Below are 23,725 nucleotides of genomic sequence, written 5' to 3'. Positions count from 1 at the left end.
GTAATAGTAATTGGACTGAGTGGAGTACAATTCAGGGAGTAATCGGGCGAGTAATTTCAAAATCGGCAGAGCGCGCAGCGCGAGGCCGATTTAAAATTACGAGCACGATTACTCTCTGAATTGTACGACACGAGGTCCAATTACTAATTAATCGTATCAATAACAAAATTCGAGGTTAGGAGGTCTTGGAGAACCTTTTTTGTGTGAAAAAGTCAAAGATAAACTCAATTGGTTGTGCGAAAAGCAGGAAAACAGCAAGAAAGAACCCATTTACATGTGCATGATTGACGCTCGAATGGCGTAGGTGTCCGATTACAGGTATCCAATTTGAAGTTGCTCAAATTGGATACCTGTAATTGGACACCCACGTGATCGCGCGCCAATTACGCGACAAATAGGCGCGCGCAGAACCAATCAAAATCGAGAATTTAGTTATAAATACGATTAATAATTTAATACCTTTAGGTTTTTATTCATCAAGAAAATTACTGTCATACATGTATTTGGCCAAAAGAACTCACCCTTGTTTCTTCATACTCCTGTACATCATTAGTGCCGTCCACTGAGTATGTGCCACTTTGATTCAGATAATAGTAATAACTGGGTTCTGTGAGACCTAGCTGACCTACACATCACAAAAATACATTATTTATAATTAATAAATTAATAAATAAAAGCACAGGATCTTGTTGCTGCTGAGAATATACTGTATGCCACATTGCAAGTTTTTTTAAAGCAGGATTTGGCTAGCCTAGAGTAGAAAATCACCAAGAAGCAATACTGAACATAAACAAGGCAGAGGAAGACTGAGTTGCCTTATAATTGATGAGCTTTAAAAAATTGTTTTTAGTTTTTTTTTTTTAAGATGCACTGTCTGTGAAATAGCTTCCGTAAAGTTGGATAAAATGAATATCAGAGTTGAAAAGAGTTGGAAGGTAAGAGTCACCTTTACATTTCAGTATATGGTGAAAAAAGCCAAAAGTACATAAAAGTTGATTATCGGCAGGTCAAATGCTCAAAAATTCTTGTTGACTTTCATTTAATACAGTTAATTGCAATTTAACATAGTTAACGACAAGGAGCAAGAGCTAGTCATTAGCGTGTTTCTAGCATTTCAGGCGTTTGTAGCGTTAAGCGTTTGGCGTACGTTTGTTAGTAGCGTTTTGGTGGTTGCCACATGGTTGCTGAAGGGCTGGGTCGAGTTTGGTCCAGCGGTGTTTCCCTTTGGTACATGCGTAGCTATCCCGTGTGCTTGCGTTTGTTGTTCGTAGTTCGATCGGCGTGGCGTTTTGTGTTAGTTTGTAGTAGCGTTCTCAGCGTTCCCTTCCCTCCCTCCCTGGGGTTTGGGCCATTTACTGGGACCTAGTGTTCAGTTTTCTTCCACTGAGCCATTTTGGCTTGAGTGTGACGGGTGCTCGGGTTCGGGGGCCCGGTACGGGGGGCTCATGGCTGGGTTGCGGGTTTGGGCAGGCCAGTCGGGTGTTCTGGCGCCTTGGGGGTGTGATTGCGATTGCAGCCCCCGGGCCCCTTGGGCACCTAACCTCCACTTGCGACGTGGGCGTTAAATGGTAATAATTATTTTCAATTGATGCATGAGCATCCATAAGAGCAATAGTTTGACCTCTCATCTCAACTCTCCCAGTCTTTCATTCTTCTTAATTTTGATTCAGCCTTTAAACAAACCTCTGTCTTCTTGTGATGCACCAGTTAGAAGTTGGTAGAAAATATGAAAGTTCCTTTCTGATGGATTCTGACTCACAACTCTGGACTAAGAGAACAAGAAACCAACTAATTAATTAATCCATATTCTTCGCAGGCAAAGGTCTATCTACTGGCTGATCAAAAGATCTAAATCAAAACAAAAACAACCATGTGTTACAAGAAAAATCAACACACAAACCCACAATTACCTTTTCTAATAAAAAGTTGGAAATCTTGCCACCATCAGGCTGTCCACCCTTGGTAAACTGAATCTCAACATACTTTCCCTAAAAAAGCAAATTGAATGTTATTTTAGAAGATTGGAGTTAACAAATAAAGCATAACAGTGGCAGTTTAAGGGGAGAAGCCTGTAGGGCATTGTTTTTTTATTAGTTAAAAATGTAAGAATTGAAGTGCCAAAAATGTTCTGGGCTAGACCCTTTTGGACAATAAAGGGCAATCATCATTCTGCCCCCCTCCCCCCCCCTTTTTTAGCAAAAAATGGCCTTGGCCATCTTGTTTCCTCCTTCCCGTTTAGAGCAAATCTGGATCCAGCACATGTTAATACAGCTGTACCTGTATTTTATCATTATAAAGTCTGCATTGGAGCCTAATGGCCCACACAAACTTCACTTGTGCATAGTTTACAAGTATGTTGGACTTACAAATCGACTGGAGTTATTGTTCCTGACAGTCTTAGCATTGCCAAAAGCTTCTAAAAGAGGATTGGATTCTAGAATGACATCTTTGATTTTCTGTGGAAACATCACCGCAAAAAAATAAAGAATAAATTATTCTCTACTATTAATGACTGTTTAATAGTTAGGGAAAAGAGTGGTGGGGCAACAATATATAACCCATAAAGGACACAGTGGAGGCAAAGAAGATACAGAAACAACTGGATGCAGAATGTAATGGCCTTATGCAACTTCTGATACAAAGTGAGATGATGATGATGATGATATTATAATGATGACAACAACAACGACGATGACGATGACGGCGATGATATATCACTATACAAGATTCACAGCATGTGAATATAACAGTTCTGTTATTATCATTCATACCAACACTTCAAAGAAATAAAGTGTTCAGGGTTTTAGATAACCAATATGGTGACTGTTTTATTTAAGTAACAAATCTCAACATATGACTAAAAATACTGAAACCAGTATAATTGCGATTGGTATAGGACATTTAAAAAATGAAACGGTGAGGGAATAAATAAATGAAGCACGAGGGAATGCTTTTTGTTCGTTATGTACCTTTAATTTAAAATTAATAACGTCAGAAGCGTACTGATTAGTAGCATGAGCACCAACGAACTTTTGTCTAACTCTGATGAAGGTGAACAGTGGTCATCCAAAATTTAGGTTGCAAAAACAGATCGGCTTAAAAACTGTTTCATTTCATAAAAAATCTCAACATCTTGCAACCAACATGTAACCGATAGTTAAATCTGAGTCAGAAAGGTTAAGAGAAGCTGTTGATTAATCACCTGTACACTTGGACCTCCTCCAGATACTTTAGCAAGATAGTTCATGATAAACTTGGCACAAACTGTCTTCCCTGCTCCACTCTCTCCACTTAAAAACAAAACAAAAACAAGATATGAATTCATTCCAGTGCATGTTAAATACTACTTTCTCATTTTCAGTCATCTAGCTCAAAGCAATTATTAATATGTATTAATTTTATACCTGATAATCACGCATTGATTCTCCTGATCAATCAACATGTTTCTGTACATGTTGTCAGTGAGGGCATAAATATGTGGAGGATTTTCATAGGATGCCTGAAAATCAAATATTATTTAATTCAAACATTTTTATAAAATTACTAAATATGAATACTGACATTTACTAATATACTCAAGGGCACGAATTAATCTCTTGAAGAACACACTGACTAGTAGATTTTCTGAATATCAATCAACATCTGCCAAAAAGTATTTGCCAAGTGTAACACCTGTTTAATGACACAGTGTGCTACACAGTGTGCTACCTGGATCAAAGAACTCATTCTTATGAACCATACTTCCCAGTTTTTCTTGGCTATTTTTCAATTCCCTTTTGTTCTTAGTTACTAAACAACTGTAGGGTTTTTCATGGTGGAAATCTAAGTGTGGACTAAGAGGACCACTATCAACTAAACATGAAAAAATTTACAGTTGCTGACACATTGAAGTGAAAAATTTTAGTCGTTAACTTAAGCTCACATTTTCAATCCTTCTTCTCAATTTTAGTTGGGAGGCTGCGACCTCAGTTCCAATTTAGTTGCCAGCTCCAAAATTTTAGTCGCCATGGCGACTAAAATGGTCTTAACCGCCGCCTGGTTAGCTCAATTGGTAGAGCGCCGGACTGCTGTGCGGGAGGTCGTGGGTTCGAACCCCAGACCGGACCAACACTCAGGGTCTCAAAATAACTGAGGAGAATGTGCTGCCTTTGTAATTACATCTGCAAATGGTTAGACATTCTAGTCTTCTCGGAAAAGGATGATAAACCGTAGGTCCTGTCTCCTGTATCTTCAGTCTTGTAACAGGGGACGCTTTAAAGAACCCACACACTATTCGCAAAAAGTAGGGCACGAAGCTCCCGGTGTTATGGTCTGGTGTGTAAAGCGCATTTGAATGTATGGAAAATGCTATATAAATGCATTATCATTATCATAAACTTGGAGGGTTGAAAGGGTAAACAAAGAGTTTTTTAACTTACAGCTCCTTGATACTGGTCAATCTCCTTGTCTGTAAAGTAGGGCATCTGTTTGAATGGGTTGACAGAGATCAACACTGGACCAATATAGGTCTGTGCAAATGGTTAAGGGTATAAAACAAACAATATACTAAACTTTTTTCTAAAGTTAGTCATATACAAATATATAGGGAGGGAGGATGATATAAACTGCCCAGAACAGATAGTTGATTATAATCAGTTAAAAAAGGTATATTATTATCAACTGTCATAGCAAATTATTTGGAAAGCTGACATTTTGAACATTACAGCTCCCAGTCAAGTGTTTTGAGTAGTAGGCAAGATGGCTGAAGTAGTATGTGACAGAGGATGAAGGCCGTTACAGCATGGGCCACAGGATTCCTGCTTAATTGAGGTGGGGGGGGGAGGTTATGTCAAGCCTAGTTCTAACAGAGTTGCCTAGAACAGAGTGCAGTGGAAAGGCAAGGTCTCCAAAACTTTTATAGTCCAATAAGGGCTCTGTCAGAAAAAAAGACCAGAACCTTAGCTCCTAAATACAAGTTTGTCACTCCAGCACAGTGCACTAATGGTATGTCACCTTGCTATATAGCTGGTCCAGTGACAAAAAAACTGTTGGAACAGTCAGTTCCCCAGGAAATACAACATGGTACATTTTCCCTCAACTAAATAAAACATCTAGAATATGATTTCCCTACAAAGTAAAATTGTTAGCTTACTAAAAAATTTAATAAAAGTCATCACTTAACCCAAAGTTAAGTCATGAAATAGCCCTAAAGGAATCTGTCAATCAAAGTGCCAAGAGCCAATAATTATTAATGAAAGGGAACACGAATATAGCCAAGCTTGAATAACACCACATTCCTTTAGTTTAACCTGGCAAACCAGGTTACAGTTGACTGCTCAACCAAAACACAGCAATATAACAAGAGTGGAAAGCTAAAAATAAACCTGATAGACCTTAACCTAAATTTTTTAACAACCAAAATCCATCAACATCAGTTGTATAATTATGAATGTAAACCACGTAGATTTCAGGTGACTCCATGCAAAGGAATTTGCTTTGGCTCAAAACAAAAATAATAAATAACCATTTAAAAACAAAAATGTTTTTGAGGGTAAACAACCATCATTTCAATCAAAATCACAATATTTTCTTAACAGATACTTAATACTAAAATTATGAATAGGCGTCTTTAACTGGCTTTTCTATAGTCCTTGATATTTACAACGGCTGTAGAATTATCTTTAAGCTGTCACTCAATTTCCATATAAAATCCTACGGCAGAGAATCAGATAAACTTCGCCAATTTTAACTCAGGGGAATCATTTACTACGACTGAAAAATTAAGTATGTCTGAATGATTCCCAAAACGACGCCCCACTGAGTGAAGCTCAAAATGTGGCCACACTTTAATAGAGCGAAATAATTTTTAAGGAGGATTAAGCTTATGTTTAATACAAAATAAATCAGTGCTGATGGAGATAAGAACAGGAGCTTGTATTTCCGCGTTTGATGAAATTGTCATGCAGCTGATAAGCGGCGGGTTTCTTTTGTTCGTGTTGGTGAGCAGTACATGTAGCTTCTCAACAAACAAACGCTTGCTGTATGGAAGACAACCATATTTACTATCGCTTTCTGTAATTTATGGCAATGCTTCACATTAATATCTCTTGTAAACCTAATGTGGGGAGCTCTAAGCTCCTATTAAACGAAAGGGAAAGAGTATATAAAACTTGTAAATATCTACTTAGTGTACGATGGAAGGTTAGTGCCTAGGCACCTGGAGTTGCGCATTCTTTACTCAGCAAGATGTGTAGTAAAAGGATACGAAGATGAGGTCGTCCATGTATCGTTTCTTGAGATTCTCCACAATCGCCGCTTCTTGGATCTTCGGCAGAAGAACCATATCTTCCACGCCACTCGCTTTAACATTGCCTTTACTTTGCCAGTGATAGTTCGAAGGCTGCAAAGAGATACGAAATCCCATGCTGTCGCTGTTCGAAAATTTATCCACCGAAGCTCAAACAACATTCTAGAATGCAAAAACTCACCATTTTGTCGGCTTGTTGTCGAAGACGCTGTTAACACTACAGATCAAGACAAAAAGGAAGCTGAACACATCCTCAGCACTAAAAGGGGAGAAGTATTTAGTAGAAGGAACCGGAACCTCCTCTGGTTCGGAAGTGATGTTTTCATTTGGCGCGCATGATCATAATTATTCTCCATATACGGATGGAGCAGGTTTCGAAATATAACACGCCTTGTGATTGGACAATCTCAACTGGATAGCCAATCAGAACAGCGTTAGTAATCACAACACCGGCGAGCTAAAAATAGCGTTGACTGAGGACATCTCCATAGTTTATGGTGTCTTCTTTTTTGCGGTGAATTAATCTACAGAATTTCTTTTAAACTTGAAACGTTCCATATATCTCTTATCTAGACAAAACCACAACGAAAACTTTAAGAAACTAAATCGTTTTGTTATTTTTTCGAGGTTGGAAAATCGCCAGGAAAAACACAGTTTTGGCAAAATTTTCATTTTGGAATTTTTGACTAAAATATTTATAAAAAGCGAAAGCATATGGTGGGATTTGAATAGTTTACATTGACAACTCACAATCAATGAGAAATTACAATGTTTTAAAATTCATAGATTTTTGGAGCATGATATCATTTGATTACACAAGATCAAAACAGGTGCAAAATAATATTTAGCATCAATATAGAGCAAAAAACGTGAATGAACGTGGGTTCTTATTTTTTAATTCACGTCCTATTTTAAATCTTTCAATTAATGCATCAACAATGCGATGAAAAATATTGAACCACTTCAAAATAAACTTTGAATTATTTTTCAACAAAAAATGTTAATATCTTTTCTGAGTTAAGAGATCAAATTTCAGACCTCGACTGTCATATTTTATCTTGCTTTTATTTCAAAGGTTTTAGCATCGTCTCATGTTACACCTACATTATGCATTTTAAACACCCGACGACATTTTTATAAGAGACTAAAATAGGCTGTGGGACTAAAATAGGCTCTAATAATTAATGTTGTTGAATAAAGGGTCATTTTATTGGCAGAATTTTTTTCAACATCCTCATTCTGAACTGACGGTGAATTTTAATTTTAGGGTAAGTATGGGTATAAAAGTCACCGCACGTATGGGTTCTTTTTAATTTATTAATTGAGAGTATAACTATATCAATTGAATAAATCCAACCCAGACATGTTTAGATGTGAACATCTCAATTCAATACTTCATTTTATTTTCAACACCAATCTCTCTTATCCAGCAGTGATCATTGATTTAATTTTTGGTTGAGATGTCTCCCAGGAAACCTGTTTTGTTACAAAACATTTTAACTTTCCCTTTTCACAGTCTAGAATAGAAAGCAATGCTCATCTAGAGAGCCTTAGGGTAAAACAGTAAAAGATCCATTAGGGCCACTGCAGCCCACTTCTAAAAACTAACTTTGGCAGTGTTGTGCAAGCCTCAACCGAGAAAAAATATAAAAATAAATTTAAAAAAGACAAGAAAAAGAAAGAAATAGAACAGGAAAAAATAAAAATGCACAGTTCAGCCCAGATAGGGTTTACTACATCCTTCAAATCTATTTCAAATCCATTTACTATGCTAGAATCTACACCATTCCAGACCTTTCTTTTCACATTATTGAATAAGAAAAATTTATTGTGAGAGAACTGAAGGTGAACAAGAACACTGATTGCAAGGGGATGGGAGGTGGTGGGACCCCATTTGCCACCCACCCCCCTCCCCCCATCCACTTTCCATTTCTGGAGGTTCTTCCTTGACACAGTTTTGAGTTGGAAAGAAAAAAAACGGGGGGAGGGGTAGTGTGGACAGTTTAGAAACTGTGAAGTCAGGTTTTCTAGTTGTAAGCTTTCCCTTCATAATTTTGTCTTTATATGTGTAAAGAAACCGAAACCAAAAATACAACCAAATTTCCCCAACACAGCAACTTCCATCAATGGAAAATATTGGCAAAATCAAGAAAAGCACCTTTGTTATTAAAAAAAGAGGTAGTATAGATGTTATTCAGGGGGTTTTCAGTGATGCATAGCACAGGCAGGTTATTAGAATACCGTAAGGATTCGATTTGGCGCCCGGGGCGCTTATTTACTTTTGGCACCTCAAGGGAGGGCGCTTAATTGAGACATGGCGCTTATTCGGGACAGGGCGCTTATTTAATTTTTTGAGAAACAATCTAACAATAACAAAAACCGTAACAGTTAGAAATTATTATAAGTTCAGTTACTTTTAAAATAATTGTAAATTTCAGCAGTAAATATATACATGCAACGGTTAGGAGTTTATCGTAGTTGGCGTTAATGACTTCAGTAGGGGCAGTTATCCACAATCGGGGCACTTATTAGAATAGGGGTGCTTATAAGAATGGGGGCACTAATAAGAATGGGGGCACTTATTGGAATAGGGGCACTTATTTACAAAAACACATTCGAAGGGGGGCGCTTATTGGAAGGAGGGCGCTAAATCGAATCATTACGGTAGTTTATTTCACAGTTGCAGAGGTACCGAAGGTAATTGCTCCAGACGTTTTAAAAATCAAAATTTATTTTTTTCTAAAAAACATCATACATCTTATAACAAGTCTTGACAGTACACCATACAGCCATATTATATATACACAATTACTAAATTAGCAAGAGAAGATCATTAGGTATAATAAGTACCTTTCACAGATTTTACATGAGAGATCCCATTGGTCTGTTAGTTTGTAAAAATGGGATGTAAAGAGAAAACTTGTCTTGATCAAAGATTAAGTAAAACCCTGTAGTGTAACATTTGCCAAAATCTTCAATGGGCGCCAAAAGTGTTGAGACAGTCGGCACTTTTCGAGTACCTTGGACAAATTTTACCCCTCACCCCTTCCATATTACCCCCTCCCCCCGAAACAATGTTGGATTTGCTATCTGCAAGACTTGCCTCGTTTGTGTACAACATTGAAAAAGGGGGAGGGGGAGTGGTTCAAAAGCGGCAGCATATTAAAGGTGGAAAAACAGGAATTTTAAATTAGTATTTATTTCATCCAACTGTCTCAAGGACTTTTGACGCCCATTGTTGATTGTCTGGAAGATATCTGAGTAGCTTTTCCATTCACACAATCCACCAAAAATCTTGAATTAATGATAAGTTATGCACCTATCAATGGTTTGCCCCAGGATGGGGGGGGGGGGGCGGGCAACCCACGGGAATTTGACATCGTGAAGTTCTCCCAGGGTAGGGATTTTGACATCTAAAATGGCCTGCTGGGTTAGAAATTTAAGAAGAGATATGGGAAATTTGACATTCACTAGGTGCCCAGAGGTAGAGAATTCGACTTTGGATTTCAAAAAATTTCAAATTCCCCGGGGGTCGCCCGCCCCCCCATCCTGGGGCAAACCATTGATAGGTGCATTACTATAAATATTGTACGACTAAGGTTCACAGCAAATTAAAGTCCAGAAAAAGCCTGAGTTCCTCTCATTTCTTAACACCACCCAGAAAGCTAACATGCAAAAGCAAATAGACAAATTGAGAGGTTGCCTTTACAGAAAGTGTAGGCATTTTTGTGTTGTGACCACTACCTAAATTGGACCAGTTGTAGAGGAGCTTGCAAGCAGAATTGGTGCAAGTCAAAAAGTGGCAAGATGGAAGTTAGAGGGAAATAATTAAAGCACTTTAAGAAGGGTATTGCCAATGTGCGAGCCAGCGAGCCATTTTGGTTAGCCTAAATAGCACATTGATTAGCCTAAATAGCACTTCGGTTAGCCTAAATAGCACTCTAGTTAGCCTACAGTTAGCTTAGGGAGCTTGCAGTTAGCCTTTTATTGGGATTAGGGATTTCTGGCTCGCATGGCTCGCAATTGCCTCGCGAGTCATGCAAGCCATTCAGGTTAGCCTAAATAGCACATTGGTTAGCCTAAATAGTACTCTGGTTAGCCTACAGTTAGTTTAGGTAGCTTGCGGTTAGCCTTTTATTGGGATTTGGGATTTCTGGCTCGCATGGCTCGCTGGCTCGCACATTGTCCTAACTCCTTTAAGAACCTCCTGCATCCGCCACCTTTTAGCATTCCCAATTCCCCTTTGCACCCTAGTCCTACTTTTGGTCTCCTTTCCAATGCTTCCAATTCTCCTGCACATGATCCGATCACTCAAACAGCTGCTTAGCAACAAAACCCTGGTACTGCCAGCTTGCTTAGATGAAGACTGAGGGGTGATTCAGTACTGTGTGCCAAAACAAAAAGTGCATTTTCTCTATCACTGTTGTTCATCTGATGACTCCTCGTATTCACTACTGTCTTCTTCCTCAATTGTTTCACATTCTTGAGCATTAGCAGTCCCACTGGCCATGGACAGACCTTGGACGGCAACAGGTGGAACATCATTGGGATCTGGACCTTGAGACTTTCCTGACAAGAGTTGTTCTACAAAGAAAAATTCAGTGCTCAAATAAATTGCGTTGACTGAGTGTTATGCCCATGCTTTGGGTCAGACAAAAACATGCTTCAAGCAGTGGTAGTAAGCTGCATACTACAAGCTACAAGCAGTGAAAGTAGCAAAAATGGTTTCCTGGTGTTCTTTGAACAACAAATCCTTGGAGAAAAATAAATTGTTAGCTGACAAGTCTGACTGCTTTGTTGATACCCATTTTTTTAATCCTGGGCAGAAAGTCTACTAAAAATTTCCTAGCACATGTCAAACTTTCGTTTAAACTGTTACACTGTTTAAAGATGATTTCCAGTCTGTACTGCGCAATCTCCGCCTGCAATGTTTGTGAGTCTCACAAACAAAAGAATGTTTACTAGCAAAAATAAAAATTCCGGGACAAAACTTACCTTTTTCTTCATTATTAATGCCAGATATCGTTGCAAAACAATAATAACAAGTAAAAGAAGCTCGACGGTATTTCAAACGGACGTTTTAGCTCATCGTGAATTCTTGAACGAAACGATCCGTAATGGCGTACTAAAAAACTTCATGTACGCTATCACCGAAGTGTAACGTCTCAACAAATTCAAAACAAAAATGAAAACAAACCCTGAGTCTGCGCAGTACGGACTGGAAATCATCTTTAAGGGGGCTACAAGGAAACACAAATTTACCTTTTTCGATAAGATGGACATCCCCATAATACTCCTGGCATTGCATTGTTTCTTGGTCAAAATCAGAAGAACCTCCATACAGTATGAACTGGTCTCCCACCAGTGTTGCCGTGTGCACCCCCCTGGCAGGCGGTTTGTTACCAGATGATGATGGCTGAAGCCACTCTTTTGTGTCTACACATTAACAATGGTAAAAGGGAATTAAAAATTACTATCAGGCAGGACAAATATAAAAACATTAATAAAAAAATTATTGGAGAATGTCTAAAAGATGATCTGAAAATAATATTTATTTTTATGATAATGACATTTAGAAAATAGTTTCTTTACTTAAACTTAGCCTATGCATAATTTGATTTACTAGAAGCAGGGAGGAAAAAAATAAACAAGCATCAAAGAGGAGTAAATTATAAGATGTTTAAATTGGTAGAAGATAGTCCTACTATCCCGGCTGATGTAGGGGAGGGATCCCCCCTTTTTATGTAAGACCTGAAGGGCCAAAGATGCCCCCTCCCCTCCTCCAACTATTGAAGCAAGAAAGGAACCATCATCACTCCAGGCCACTCCTTAAAAATGTAAGAAATGGACAACTTTTACTCCACCCCACCCCCTTGTGTTATGGTTCATTACGTCATACTATATTAACCATATTATGTATTGCCCGGATGTGAGCCCGCGATCTTGTACACGTGCTTTAATACAGTTTGAGTTCTGCCATCTTGTGTGTTGTTGTTGCTGTATTCCTAGTTTCTCCCTTCGAAAACATAACATTCTGGCGACGAGGACCGGATCATGCCGAGCCTAGGCAAAATAGAGGAGTTTGATCCAGACTCGACGAACATCAATCGCTATTTGGAGCGACTGGAGCAGTATTTTGTCGCGAATGGTGTTCCAGCAGATTCGTCAGACAGGCACAAACGCCGAGCAACACTTATTTCTGTTATAGGCGCCAAGACCTACGATGTCCTTTCGGACCTTTGCTCTCCGTCAACTCCTTCACAGAAAACGTACGCTCAACTTGCAACTATCCTGAAGGACCACTTCGCACCAAAAAAACTGGTTATTGCTGAGCGCTACAGATTTCACAACTGCATTCAACGCGAGGGAGAAAGCGTGTCTTCGTTCGCAGCCAACCTAAAACATCTGGCGGCCACATGTCAGTTCGGCGCTCACCTCAACGAGGCCTTGCGCGATCGACTCGTCTGTGGACTTCAAAGCAAAGAGATTCAAAAGAAACTCCTAACAGAGGAACACAATTTTGATGAAGCACTGAAGAACGCCCTCAGCTACGAAGCTGCTGAGAAAGATGTCGCTGCGTTCTCTCACGAAGGCTCGACTCCAGTAAATAAACTCGGAAAAGGAAACCGCCGAAATTTCCGTCCACCTAAACATCCAAAGTCTCCTGGCAAGGGCCAAGGCAAGTCAATTTCTCCTCCAAACAACTCACACAACAGCACTTCAGCATGTTTGAGCTGTGGAAAAACTGGTCATCCACGATCGCAGTGTAAGTACAGGCAGTATACTTGTCATTCCTGTGGACGATCTGGTCACATTGCTGAGGCATGCAAAAGCACATCTGAGAAGGTTCACAAGGTTGAAGAGCCAGAGCCACCCCAGGGCACATTTGCATCTGGTTCAACGGATCCATTTTCATTCTCATTGTACAACCTCTGTACAGAGAAAAATGGAATTGAACTTCCAGTTCAGCTCAATGGAGTTAACCTCCTCATGGAATTAGACACCGGGGCCGGAGTCTCTACCATTTCGCAAGAGACATTCAATAAGCATTTCAAGGGAACTCCTCTCAAACCTTCCAGCACTCGCCTACACACCTACACTGGTCACCCAGTCCAGGTCAGTGGCCAATTTCATGTGCACCTCAAGTACCAAGGTCAGAGTGCAACCTTGCCACTGCTAGTCGTGGAAGGTTCTGGACCGTCTCTTTTCGGTAGAGATTGGCTGACCCAAGTGAAACTCGACTGGAAGAAAATATGCAGCATCCGTGTCTCCGACTCTGACCTGTCACAAGCTGTGAGGTCGAAATTGCACGCTACAATTCAGTCCCACCCCAATGTGTTTCAGCCTGGCTTGGGAACAATCAAGGGTATCACTGCCAAGCTGGAAATGAAGCAAGATGCTCAGCCAAACTTTTGCAAGGCACGCCCAGTACCTTACGCCCTCCAAGAAGCAGTGGAAGCAGAGTACAACCGCCTGGAATCCGAAGGCATTGTGGAAAAGGTAGAGTTCAGCGATTGGGCCACGCCTATGGTTCACGTTCCAAAGGCAGACGGCACGACACGGTCATGTGGTGATTATGCTGTCACTGTCAACCCACAACTAAATGTTCCACGGTATCCAATTCCACTACCTGAGGATGTTTTCGTCAAATTGCGTGGAGGTAAGCGGTTCACCAAATTGGATCTGAAGAGCGCATACCAACAGCTACCATTGGACCCGGATAGTCAGCAGTATGTCACCATCAATACCCATCGGGGTCTCTATCGCTACAAAAGGTTGCCCTTTGGTATTGCTTCTTCCCCTGCTATTTTTCAGCGCACCATGGACATCATCCTCCAAGGTCTTGAGCATGTAGCAAGTATTCAAGATGACATCCTTATCACAGGGAAGGATGATGATCAACACATCATGAACTTGAACCTTGTTCTCAAATGCCTGGATGACTATGGACTGAGACTGCAGCTTAACAAGTGTAAGTTCATGCAGAAGTCAGTCACGTACATGGGCTGTATCATCTCCGCAGAAGGTATCTCTCCAACTGAAGACAAGATAGAAGCCATCAAGCAGGCACCTCGCCCCGAGAATACCACTCAGCTGAGAGCCTTCCTCGGTATGGTTAATTACCATGGCAAATTCATTCGCAACCTTAGTTCCATTCTCCAACCCCTTCAATCAGCTACTTCAGAGGAATCAAGAATTCACCTGGTCCCCTCAGTGCGAGGAAGCCTTTAATAAAGCAAAGCATTCACTAACATCTTCAAACGTCTTGGTTCATTATGACCCCAACTTACCAGTGGTCCTGGAATGCGATGCTAGCCAATATGGCATTGGTGCTGTCATTCTCCACCGCTTCCCGAACAGAGACGAGAAACCAATTGCATATGCATCAAGATCGTTGAATTCTTCAGAAAAGAATTACAGCCAAATCGAGAAAGAGGGTCTCGGTATCATCTTTGGAGTCACCAAGTATTACATGTATCTCTTCGGTCTCAAGTTCGTACTTCGAACTGATCACAAACCCCTGCTGAAGATCTTTGCACCGGACTCTGCTACACCAGTGTTGGCAGCAGCAAGGCTTCAGCGATGGTCACTCCTCCTATCCTCATACCACTACGAGATCGAGTTCAAGCCCTCTGCCGAAGTAGCTAATGCTGATGCTCTATCAAGGCTCCCGCTTAGTTACAAGAAGGATGCAAGCGTCGAAGAGGAAATATTCCATGTAGCCAGCCAGCAGTTAAACAAGCACCCGGTCTCGGCTACAGATATTGCTAGAGAGACTGCAAGGAACCCAACCACCGCAAGGGCCTTGTCTCTGACACAGCATGGTTGGCCTAACAACTTCTGCACCGACCCTAACCTCAAGCCATACTTCCTTTGCCGACACAAGTTCTCCGTTGAGCAAGGCTGTCTTATGTGGGGTATGCGAACCATTGTACCACCTACCTTACGACAACCCATCCTGGATGAGTTACACAGAGCACATCCTGGAATCGCACGCATGAAGGCAACAGCCCGCAGTCATGTATGGTGGCCAGGAATAGACAGCGACATTGAGGAGACCGCTCGCAGATGCCAACAGTGCAGTAAGACCAGGAAAGCTCCCCCAGTTGCACCACTATCTCCGTGGTCCTGGCCCACCGCTCCATGGCACCGCATACACATTGATTTTGCTACTCATCAATCCAATCATTATCTCATTATGGTGGATGCACACTCTAAATGGCCTGAAGTAATTGGTCCTATGAAAACCACCACTGCAGAAAGCACAGCCAACGCCCTGCGCAGCATCTTCGCAAGATACGGGCTTCCAACTCAAGTTGTCAGCGACAACGGTCCACCCTTTTCATCCGTTGAGTATGAAGAATTCCTGCAGCAGAACGGTGTTCAGCGAGTACTCGTCTCCCCTTATCACCCATCCTCCAATGGATTAGCAGAGAGATTTGTTCAGACCTTCAAGCACGCCTTGGATTCATCAGCCTCAGATCCTGCCCGCTCTATACAGCAAAGGATACAGAACTTCCTACTCTCTTATCGCAGTACTCCACACGCCACTACTGGAACTTCACCATCCAAGCTATTCTTGCAGCGAGAGCTACGAACAAGGCTGTCACTCACTAAGCCAGACCTCAGTAGTCACGTGGCTACACAGCAAAGCAAGATGAAGTTCTACCATGACAGACATGCCAAGTTTAGAGAACTGTCTGTGGGCGACACTGTTCTGACACGTGATCACTTATCAAAGCAGAAATGGCAGTCGGGTACAGTGTTAAAGCACAGTTCCCCATATTCTTATCAAGTCCAACTAGATGATGGCCGAATTTGGAGACGCCATGTGGATGACGTTCTTCAGAACAATCCCGCCACTGAACCAGCAGAGCCACCAGCAGAACCAGCAGAGCCACCAGCAGAGCCAGCAGAGCCACCACCCGAACTGCGGAGGTCCACACGTGTTGTTAAACCCCCGCAGAGACTAATTGAACAGATGTGACAATGTTACTTAAGTCAAAGAAAACTTTGCGTCGTTTTGTTAAGTAAGAGGTGACATTGCTCAAGAAACTTTGTTTAGTTGTTTTGAACTGAGTCTGACATGCATCTATGTTATTTGTAAAATCAGGAAGACTCACAAGGACTGTCTTAAATCTTTATTTCTTTTTTTTCCTATGTTACTTGTGTACAACATATCTCAGTGGAGGGGTGTTATGGTTCATTACGTCATACTATATTAATCATATTATGTATTGCCCGGATGTGAGCCCGCGATCTTGTACATGTGCTTTAATACAGTTTGAGTTCCGCCATCTTGTGTGTTGTTGTTGCTGTATTCCTAGTTTCTCCCTTCGAAAACATAACACCTTGAACACCTTGCACTGTACAGAACTCTGCGCTTTTAGCCAAGACACGCTAAAGCGCATAAATAAGCATGCCAGCAAATTATTATTGGCGAAAACTGAAACATACTGCAGTGCAGCAACTCAACTAGGCGATAAAAAAAACTTGTAGACACTTGATGGCACAGAAACCAGTAAATGTAATTTTGTTGTTTCATTACCTGTGTCAAATATGTGAAGATCATCAAAATGTGCATTTTCCAGGCTTCTTCCACCAAAAACTAACACTCTGTTGCCAACGGCAGTGCATGTGTGAAATGAACGAGGCTCTGGTTGTCGCCCTGTGGTTGATGTTGAGATCCACTCCATTGTTTCTGAAACAAGTTGTAAAAGTTTTGATTCTGTTTAGTCACTGAACTTTCTTTGTCTCTTGGGTTTACTGGTATAAACTGATTGACTGACTGATTGATTGATTGATTGATTGATTGATCGATCGATCGATTGAAATTGACAGATCATGGTCATTTCCAGTCATAAGAGCAAAACACCTTGTCATCTCCATTTAATTGAATTACTTCCAATTAATCAAATTACAAAATAATATTTTTTATTATATTACTAAACAAAAACTCACCTGTATTCAAAATGTAGAGGTCATTCTTCCTGCCGACACTGTCTCTGCCTCCAAAGATTACAAGTTTTGATCCAACAGCACACATGCCATGAGCTGCTCTGGGTGTTGGACATCCAGTGAATGAAGGAGCCAGTTTTTCCCATGTACAATTCTCTAAAAACAAAAATTACAACAATAAATGTGTTGCTAAATAAAAGTGTTTCCCTCTGACATCATAGATTTTGCAATTTTGCAATTTTGATGGTAATCAGTTTTATTCTTAGATGTTATGTGACCTTGAAGTAGCCAATCAGACTGCTTGCTGTTAGGGAAAAATAAAATTATAACACTTTATGCTGCTAGCCCAGTTCTATACAAAACTAAAAGGCTGTTTTGCACTTCTATTGCTTGGCCAAAATCCTGTATCCATCTCAAATAGCATCTCTTCCTTCAGAAATATGTCTCATGCCTAAAGAACAGTAAAGTGATATCTTGCCTGCCCTAATGTACCTGTGTCAAAACTGAAGAGATCATTAAACCATCCAAACTGTGCCTGATCTGGTTCGGTGGCATCTGTATCAAGATCTTCCATGGGACCAAAGCCACCAAAGAACAGAATCTTGGTTCCCATAGCAACACAAGTCAGCTTGTCACGCGGCGATGGAGGAGTACCTTTATATGCAATATTTTCCCATTGCTTTGTTTCTAATGCAATTAAAAAATATTAAAGGAAACATTTTAACAAGGGTGTAAATTTACTTTTTAGAGCTGTTTTTTTTTTTCATGAAGAATTTTAAAAAACACTGCATGAAATTCACGGATTTCAAATATGAACAGGTATCTAAGTTCAAGTTATACGTCTAGTTTTTGCCACGAGTTTGGATAGCAAGTAGCATTTGATTTGATTTTGCAGTATTACATACAAAAACCGAAACCAATCATGACTTGCTCACGCATGTTTTCCCACTCTTTGTGTTGGTTGCATGTATTTGCTTGGAGTTTTCATTGGGTCACTGAATTGTACGTTTGGCTAACCTGAGATCATGCCCTCCCTCCCTACTTACCACTCCGGGGAAGGAGGGCATGATACATTTACTTGTCAAATCGTATGTAAAAAAAACCGGATTCTGGTTTTTCTTCTGATTGGTCGAGAAACAATACTAAATGAAGTGGTGTGGACTGATTGGCTGTACCATTTCAACAAGACTTCCGGTCAAAAGCTGGTGCTAATGGCTTAGACGAGGTGTGTTAATTGCAAGGACGATTTTTTTTCTATGTTAGCTGAAGCCCTGACAAATTTCAAGTGTAATTCTCTGAATGCAGAACAGATAGAGTTTTCAACAATGCGTAATTTGTTTTCGTGACAGTGTTTTCGTGGCAGTTCATTGAATGAGTTTCGGGAAAACAAATTCACCAAACAATATTCCAGAGGTGTGGTAAATAATAAAGATGGTAAATTTCAAGCTCGGTAATAAATAGTGAAGAAATTATTCTACATGACACGAGCGTGGGACACGAGGTGTTGGAATGTTTACAAAGCTACACGATGCTATCCGCGCCGTGAAACAGCTCATCTGTTAATTCCTTTTTTGTGAGTTGTAAGGGACAGCATCTATCGTTGATAAATATATATTCACGAGCACCATTTCTCCCTGCTACTGAAAGCATTTTTATTTTAGCATGGCGAAGTTTTAATACAGGCTGTACATGTATAATTATTCTGCAGACGTTTTTCATGCCTCGTGGAAATCCGAGTCCCGAATTTGCCGCCAACTACAAAGAGTGGTTTGACAGTTGGACGACACCTTAGTTTAATTTAATTTGGGGGCGGTTGGCAGCCGGTTAAATAAATGTATCAGGCGTTCTTTTTCCCTCTCTCATCTTTGCAAGGGAAGAAAACGCCTGATCCCAGGTTAATGTTTGGCCAGAGTGATCACTAGGTTTTTGTTTCACAACATTCAATTGAAAACCTGGAAATTGAGATTAAATTATTATTTCTCTAGAATTTTCATGAATATGACAGACTCTCCCTTCTTGACAGTTCCAAAAAAACATAACTCTCACTCTCTCAACCTCTTCATCCTGCCAGGGACATAAGGCCACAAAAAATGTATAAAAGAGTTTTAATACATACCAATATCAAAGGCATACAGATCATTGAGCCATCCACAATCTCGGCTTAGTCCTCCGAAAACGTACAGTTTGCTTCCTACTCCAGCCATTGTAGCAGAGGACCTGGCTGATGGCACTTCACCTCCTGCTACAATCTTGCTCAGTGTGTGAGAATCTAGGTGCCAAAAGTATGGAGAAAACTGTCAAATAATATTATTTTGTTCCCTCCATACATGCAAGGGTGGAGGGAAGTTACAAGGAAGGTCATTGGGACAATTTGGGATTTTAGTTTATTTTATTTTATACTTTGCATCAGACTGGGCATAGAAAAAATGCATACAGAGATGGGGATGGACCTCCAAATCCATTCAGTGGGGGATCTAGGGGAGGGGCCCGGGGACCCACCCCTCCTATTTTTAGAACAAATCAAGGCGCCAAGGGCTGGGAAAAAAATTTTCAAGAATGCCCCCCCCCCTATTCTAGTGTCTGGATGATCCCCCCCCTTATCTGACATGACATGATAACAACACAGTTGAATCCCAATTTCCCAAGCGTCCAAGGGAAAAGAGGTTTGAGAAATTGAAATCCTGGTTCCATCAGGGGAGGGGGGACTCCCATATGAAACATGTGTGGATGCCTGGAAATTTTGAATTTAACTCCAAAAGGACACCAATCTGGGCATGGCTCAAGCTTTTCTTTTTACCCCTAAAAGATACACCAAAATTTTAATAATGTAATTTATATTTCCATATTTCTTTACATGAAGCCCTAAAGTGAGTGAGAGTAAGTGAGAGCAAAATCAAAATCCAAAATTTACATCCTTGTCACTTTCATATGGAGGCCCTCCCCAAACAGGAATTCCACTGTAAATATATTGATATAAACATGAACATATCTGGCTCGATTAAGATCTCGAATGTAAGCACAAGGTCTTGCAAAGAAGAGGAAATGTTAGATGCCTATACAAAGACAGATACTTGTTTAAATTTCTTTATCGTCTGTCTTGTCGACTTCGCAAAGTCTTTTATTTTTACGACTCCGTTCGACAGAAAAACGCGATCCAATCATTTAGACTACGATTATAAACTTTAAGTCATAAATGCTTACCAGTATCGAACACAAGAACCTCGTTCGATTCTGTTGCTTCGCCGATATCAGAAAGCCAACGAACCCCGCCAAATACATAAAGTCTGTTCGCCATGGCGGTCGCACAATGTCCGTCTCGAGATGGCAATTTGGCGTCCATTTCGACCTTTTTCCATTCGATATTTACGTCATTTAGAAGCTTTGTCCCATAAGTTATCGGTGCGGAAGATTCATTACCCATTTTCGGCTAAATGGAAGGAAAATCAAGAAAAATATCTCCCGAAGATCAGAATCTTTGACTGTGTATCGGCGCGCGAACTTAGAATTTTGGCGGGAAGTGTGCGACCCTATCAATAACTCCCTCGACCAATCACAATACGCAAACACAAATCGATATTTTCCAACATGGCTGACAGTGCAGGGAAAACTTCCGAGGAAAGAATACCTTTCAATTTCTTCAAGAAAATTCCGAAAGTTGTAAGTATTTAAGAACGATCTTTTCTGAGAGTATTTGTTTTTCAATATGAAAAGAGTGGAAAAAGGTTTCCCTTGAAGTCGAAAGCACGATGTTTCATTTTGCGTTGGTGTGCGTGTCTTCGTAGAAATTTGTCGGCACAGCTTATTTTTTGCTCAACTCCTAGGAACTTCATGCTCATATAAATGGATCTATAAGCGCAGAGACGATCGAAAAGCTCATCAAGAGAAAGTCTGGACAAGTAAACAACGACTGTTTAGTGTCTCAATGGCAAACAACAATTCAGAAAGAAGACAAGAGAGATTTAGACGAGTAAGTTTTGTCCCAAACCAGGAAGGTCAAGAAAAAACTCTCTTTGTCGGTTCAAATTGAAACTCGGAATGAAAAAGAGATCAAAATGCCTTGCTCCCGTCACGTTCAAAATATATTGACATAAATACCTTATCCATTCCCATCTCATAGTTTTCCCCTCTACTATTCCTTATTCAATCAATCATCATTCATTCATTCATTCATTCATTCGTTCAGTGAATCAATTAATCAATTTGTCATTCATTCAATTAATCATTTCATCAATCAATCATCCATTCAATCAATTAGGGAATCAATCATTCTGTCAATCAATCAATTATAATTCAACCAATCTGTTTGCCTGCATGGATGACTGTCATCTGTAAAGTATAAAATTATTTTGAAAAATGTACATAAACTGTGCACAGTCTCTGTAACATTCAAGCTGTGTAATCACCTGTGACATTTTCTCTTTCTTATGTACAGGTGCTTTGCATTGTTTGGTATTATTTACCAGCTTGTAGATGACACTGAAGCAGTGTTCCTGGTAAGAGTTTGAACATTATACAGTGAACACCCTGTAACAGCCACCTTTATTATCCAACTGCACAAACATCATGAGATTTTTTACAATATTTCAGAGATGCCAACCTAAAGAAATCTTGCATAAAAGTACATGCAAATCCAAAAACTGACTGACCAAAAAAACTCTGCCAAATCAACGATTAAGGGCCCACTGACGGATTTCTCGCGTGTTGCTAAGGTGCCTAAAGAGCGCGCGCTGTATTGCGTGTACGGGTTACTCACGCTATCTGTACGTGCCAGATGTGCAAAAAATTTTCCTTTCGAGCACTTCTTCAAACTCGCCAAATAAGATGAAACAATAAGAACTACCAAACTAGTGGTAACCACAGGATAGAAAGTGCGGGCCTTGACGCACTTAGAAAAGGTACTGGTACGAGAGTGCGTAATTTATGATGGCAGTGTCGATAAATAAATGATTAAATGGACAAATAAAGACAATTATCCCGAGTAACGCGTCACGCAAGGAATGCATGTTTTTATCGTTTTGGAAAGTGTAATCGAGCACGCGGTGTGAATTAAGATGTGATTTTTCTCAGTCGGTGAACTCGCTATGTTGTGCTCGCCTTTTATTAACGTGGCGCGATTAATGATAAATCACGCTTAATTGCCGCTAACCGGCCGCGAATCAGTCAGTTGTTTTTTGTCGGATTAACAGTTTAGTGAACTGTAGTCGAGCACGCGGTGTGAATTGAGATGTGATTTTCCTCGGTCGATAAACTCGCTATGTTGTCAGTGTTATAACGAATTTCTCGAGAATAACCGTTGTTGGAATCATTCGCTTTGCCGTGGTTTATGCGTGATACAATCAGAACAAATTTTCGCAAAAGCAACACCCGTAAAACCATTAATTCAGTAAAACCTTCTTCCATGTGACAGAAGCCTAGATCTTATGTGACAATCGTTCTTGGAGAACAGATTTTCTCTTCCGGTGTTACGACAAACTGTCGTGATTGACACATTTTTCGCATTCCGATCGTTCTTAGTGGAAGAACAAAATTTTCAACTTCCGTTTTCTGTTCGCTTTCTATTAACGTGGCGCACACGCGTAAAACGCAATCCGCTGGTTACTGTCAAGATTAGGGTTGCGGGCCTCTCTTGGGCCCGCAAAAACTTCCTGACTAATAGTTGACTTCACATCTGAGAATCAGTCAGATTAAATTGAACCAGGAAAAGCAGTTTTTTTTACACATGCATGCAAATAATCTCAAAAGCGTACGCGTACAACTAGCGCGCGCACTATTCTCTTGTCAGATGAATAACGCATGCGTTAACAAAATGATTTCCGGTTTGCAGAAAAAATCTAAATACTTGGCAGTCTTTAATTTGATTCACTTTTTTTCGACGTTATATTTTTCCGACCTGGGTCGGGAACATAACTAAGTATTCATTTGCCTAAATCATTTTTAATAAAAATTTTATGGACAAATCAATATTTTAAACCTTTCTAAAAAAATTATTTTCCATAATGAAATGAAACCCATACTTACCAAGATACAAAAACAAATAAAGATCATGACAATATGAATGATTTTCTGATAACATGCAAAACATCAAAAATTTTAGACTTTTTCTTTATTGGTCACGTGATCATGGGCATGGCCCGATGACGTCATATTTACGTTATGGACTGAGTAAAAGATTCAGCCATAACTAAACAAGAAAAATTGCTAAAACTATATTTATAACTGTGAAAGTTCCTAGCAACGGGTCCAAATATATACGTCAGTGGGCCCTTAATCAGAGGTGAAAATATGCACTTTAAGCACTCTCCTTCATATCTTAGAGATTAGACTACTCCTCCATGAGAGCTAGAGATTCTGTCTGCACCCAGGAGAGCCACAGATAATCTGGAACAGTTGTCAGTTGGGACTGGTTTAACAGGTTATCCGAAGTTATCTTCCTTCTCGTTAATACTGAAAATACTGAAAACTGAATTGATTATCCCTTGA

The 23,725-nt window shown here is 40.2% G+C and overlaps 4 protein-coding genes across 5 annotated transcripts in view; 2 read left to right on the top strand and 2 right to left on the bottom strand.

Moving 5' to 3' along the window:
* The window catches only part of LOC144663325 (unconventional myosin-Ie-like), a 56,447-nt gene that overhangs the window by 23,156 nt on the left and 9,566 nt on the right, over positions 1-23,725 (top strand). The window lies entirely within an intron of this gene.
* LOC144631548 (unconventional myosin-If-like) lies at positions 492-6,599 on the bottom strand. The gene is made up of 9 exons (XM_078490382.1): positions 6,468-6,599; positions 6,245-6,379; positions 4,419-4,508; positions 3,405-3,499; positions 3,203-3,290; positions 2,367-2,456; positions 1,911-1,988; positions 1,684-1,768; positions 492-625 (listed from the first exon to the last, which is right to left on the bottom strand). The coding sequence occupies exons 1-9, from the start codon at positions 6,468-6,470 to the stop codon at positions 492-494; spliced, it is 798 nt and encodes a 265-aa protein (XP_078346508.1). The 5' UTR covers positions 6,471-6,599.
* LOC144663384 (kelch domain-containing protein 1-like) lies at positions 10,257-20,866 on the bottom strand. Its single transcript, XM_078524310.1, has 7 exons — positions 20,447-20,866; positions 19,362-19,514; positions 17,738-17,932; positions 17,249-17,401; positions 16,836-16,988; positions 11,549-11,722; positions 10,257-10,870 (listed from the first exon to the last, which is right to left on the bottom strand). The coding sequence occupies exons 1-7, from the start codon at positions 20,664-20,666 to the stop codon at positions 10,704-10,706; spliced, it is 1,215 nt and encodes a 404-aa protein (XP_078380436.1). The 5' UTR covers positions 20,667-20,866; the 3' UTR covers positions 10,257-10,703.
* Positions 20,822-21,750, top strand: LOC144630635 (N6-Methyl-AMP deaminase-like). Its single transcript, XM_078489305.1, has 3 exons — positions 20,822-20,902; positions 21,067-21,212; positions 21,678-21,750. Exons 1-3 carry the CDS (start codon positions 20,831-20,833, stop codon positions 21,748-21,750), a joined length of 291 nt encoding a protein of 96 aa, XP_078345431.1. The 5' UTR covers positions 20,822-20,830.

The sequence above is a fragment of the Oculina patagonica genome, chromosome 1 (assembly GCF_052425735.1).
Source record: "Oculina patagonica isolate OP01 chromosome 1, crgOcupat, whole genome shotgun sequence".
Classification (NCBI taxonomy): Eukaryota; Metazoa; Cnidaria; class Anthozoa; order Scleractinia; family Oculinidae; genus Oculina; species Oculina patagonica.
The sequence above is the reverse complement of the archived record's forward strand: the minus strand, read 5'-3'. Positions and strand labels throughout refer to the sequence as shown.

Bases quoted from the DNA above. Each gene is read 5' to 3' on its own strand.
- LOC144631548 (XM_078490382.1), bottom strand. The intron at 4,509-6,244 runs GTATCCTTTTAC...CCATTTGCACAG, and splicing joins ACATGGACGACCTCATCTTC to ACCTATATTGGTCCAGTGTT. The intron at 1,769-1,910 runs GTAATTGTGGGT...TTGTTCTCTTAG, and splicing joins CCAACTTTTTATTAGAAAAG to TCCAGAGTTGTGAGTCAGAA.
- LOC144663384 (XM_078524310.1), bottom strand. From the start codon at position 20,666: ATGGGTAATGAATCTTCCGCACCGATAACTTATGGGACAAAGCTTCTA. The intron at 11,723-16,835 runs GTAATGAAACAA...GTTAATGTGTAG, and splicing joins TCTTCACATATTTGACACAG to ACACAAAAGAGTGGCTTCAG. The intron at 10,871-11,548 runs GTAAATTTGTGT...TTTTCTTTGTAG, and splicing joins TGTCCATCTTATCGAAAAAG to AACAACTCTTGTCAGGAAAG.
- LOC144630635 (XM_078489305.1), top strand. From the start codon at position 20,831: ATGGCTGACAGTGCAGGGAAAACTTCCGAGGAAAGAATACCTTTCAAT. The intron at 20,903-21,066 runs GTAAGTATTTAA...CTCAACTCCTAG, and splicing joins TCAAGAAAATTCCGAAAGTT to GAACTTCATGCTCATATAAA. The intron at 21,213-21,677 runs GTAAGTTTTGTC...TCTTATGTACAG, and splicing joins GACAAGAGAGATTTAGACGA to GTGCTTTGCATTGTTTGGTA.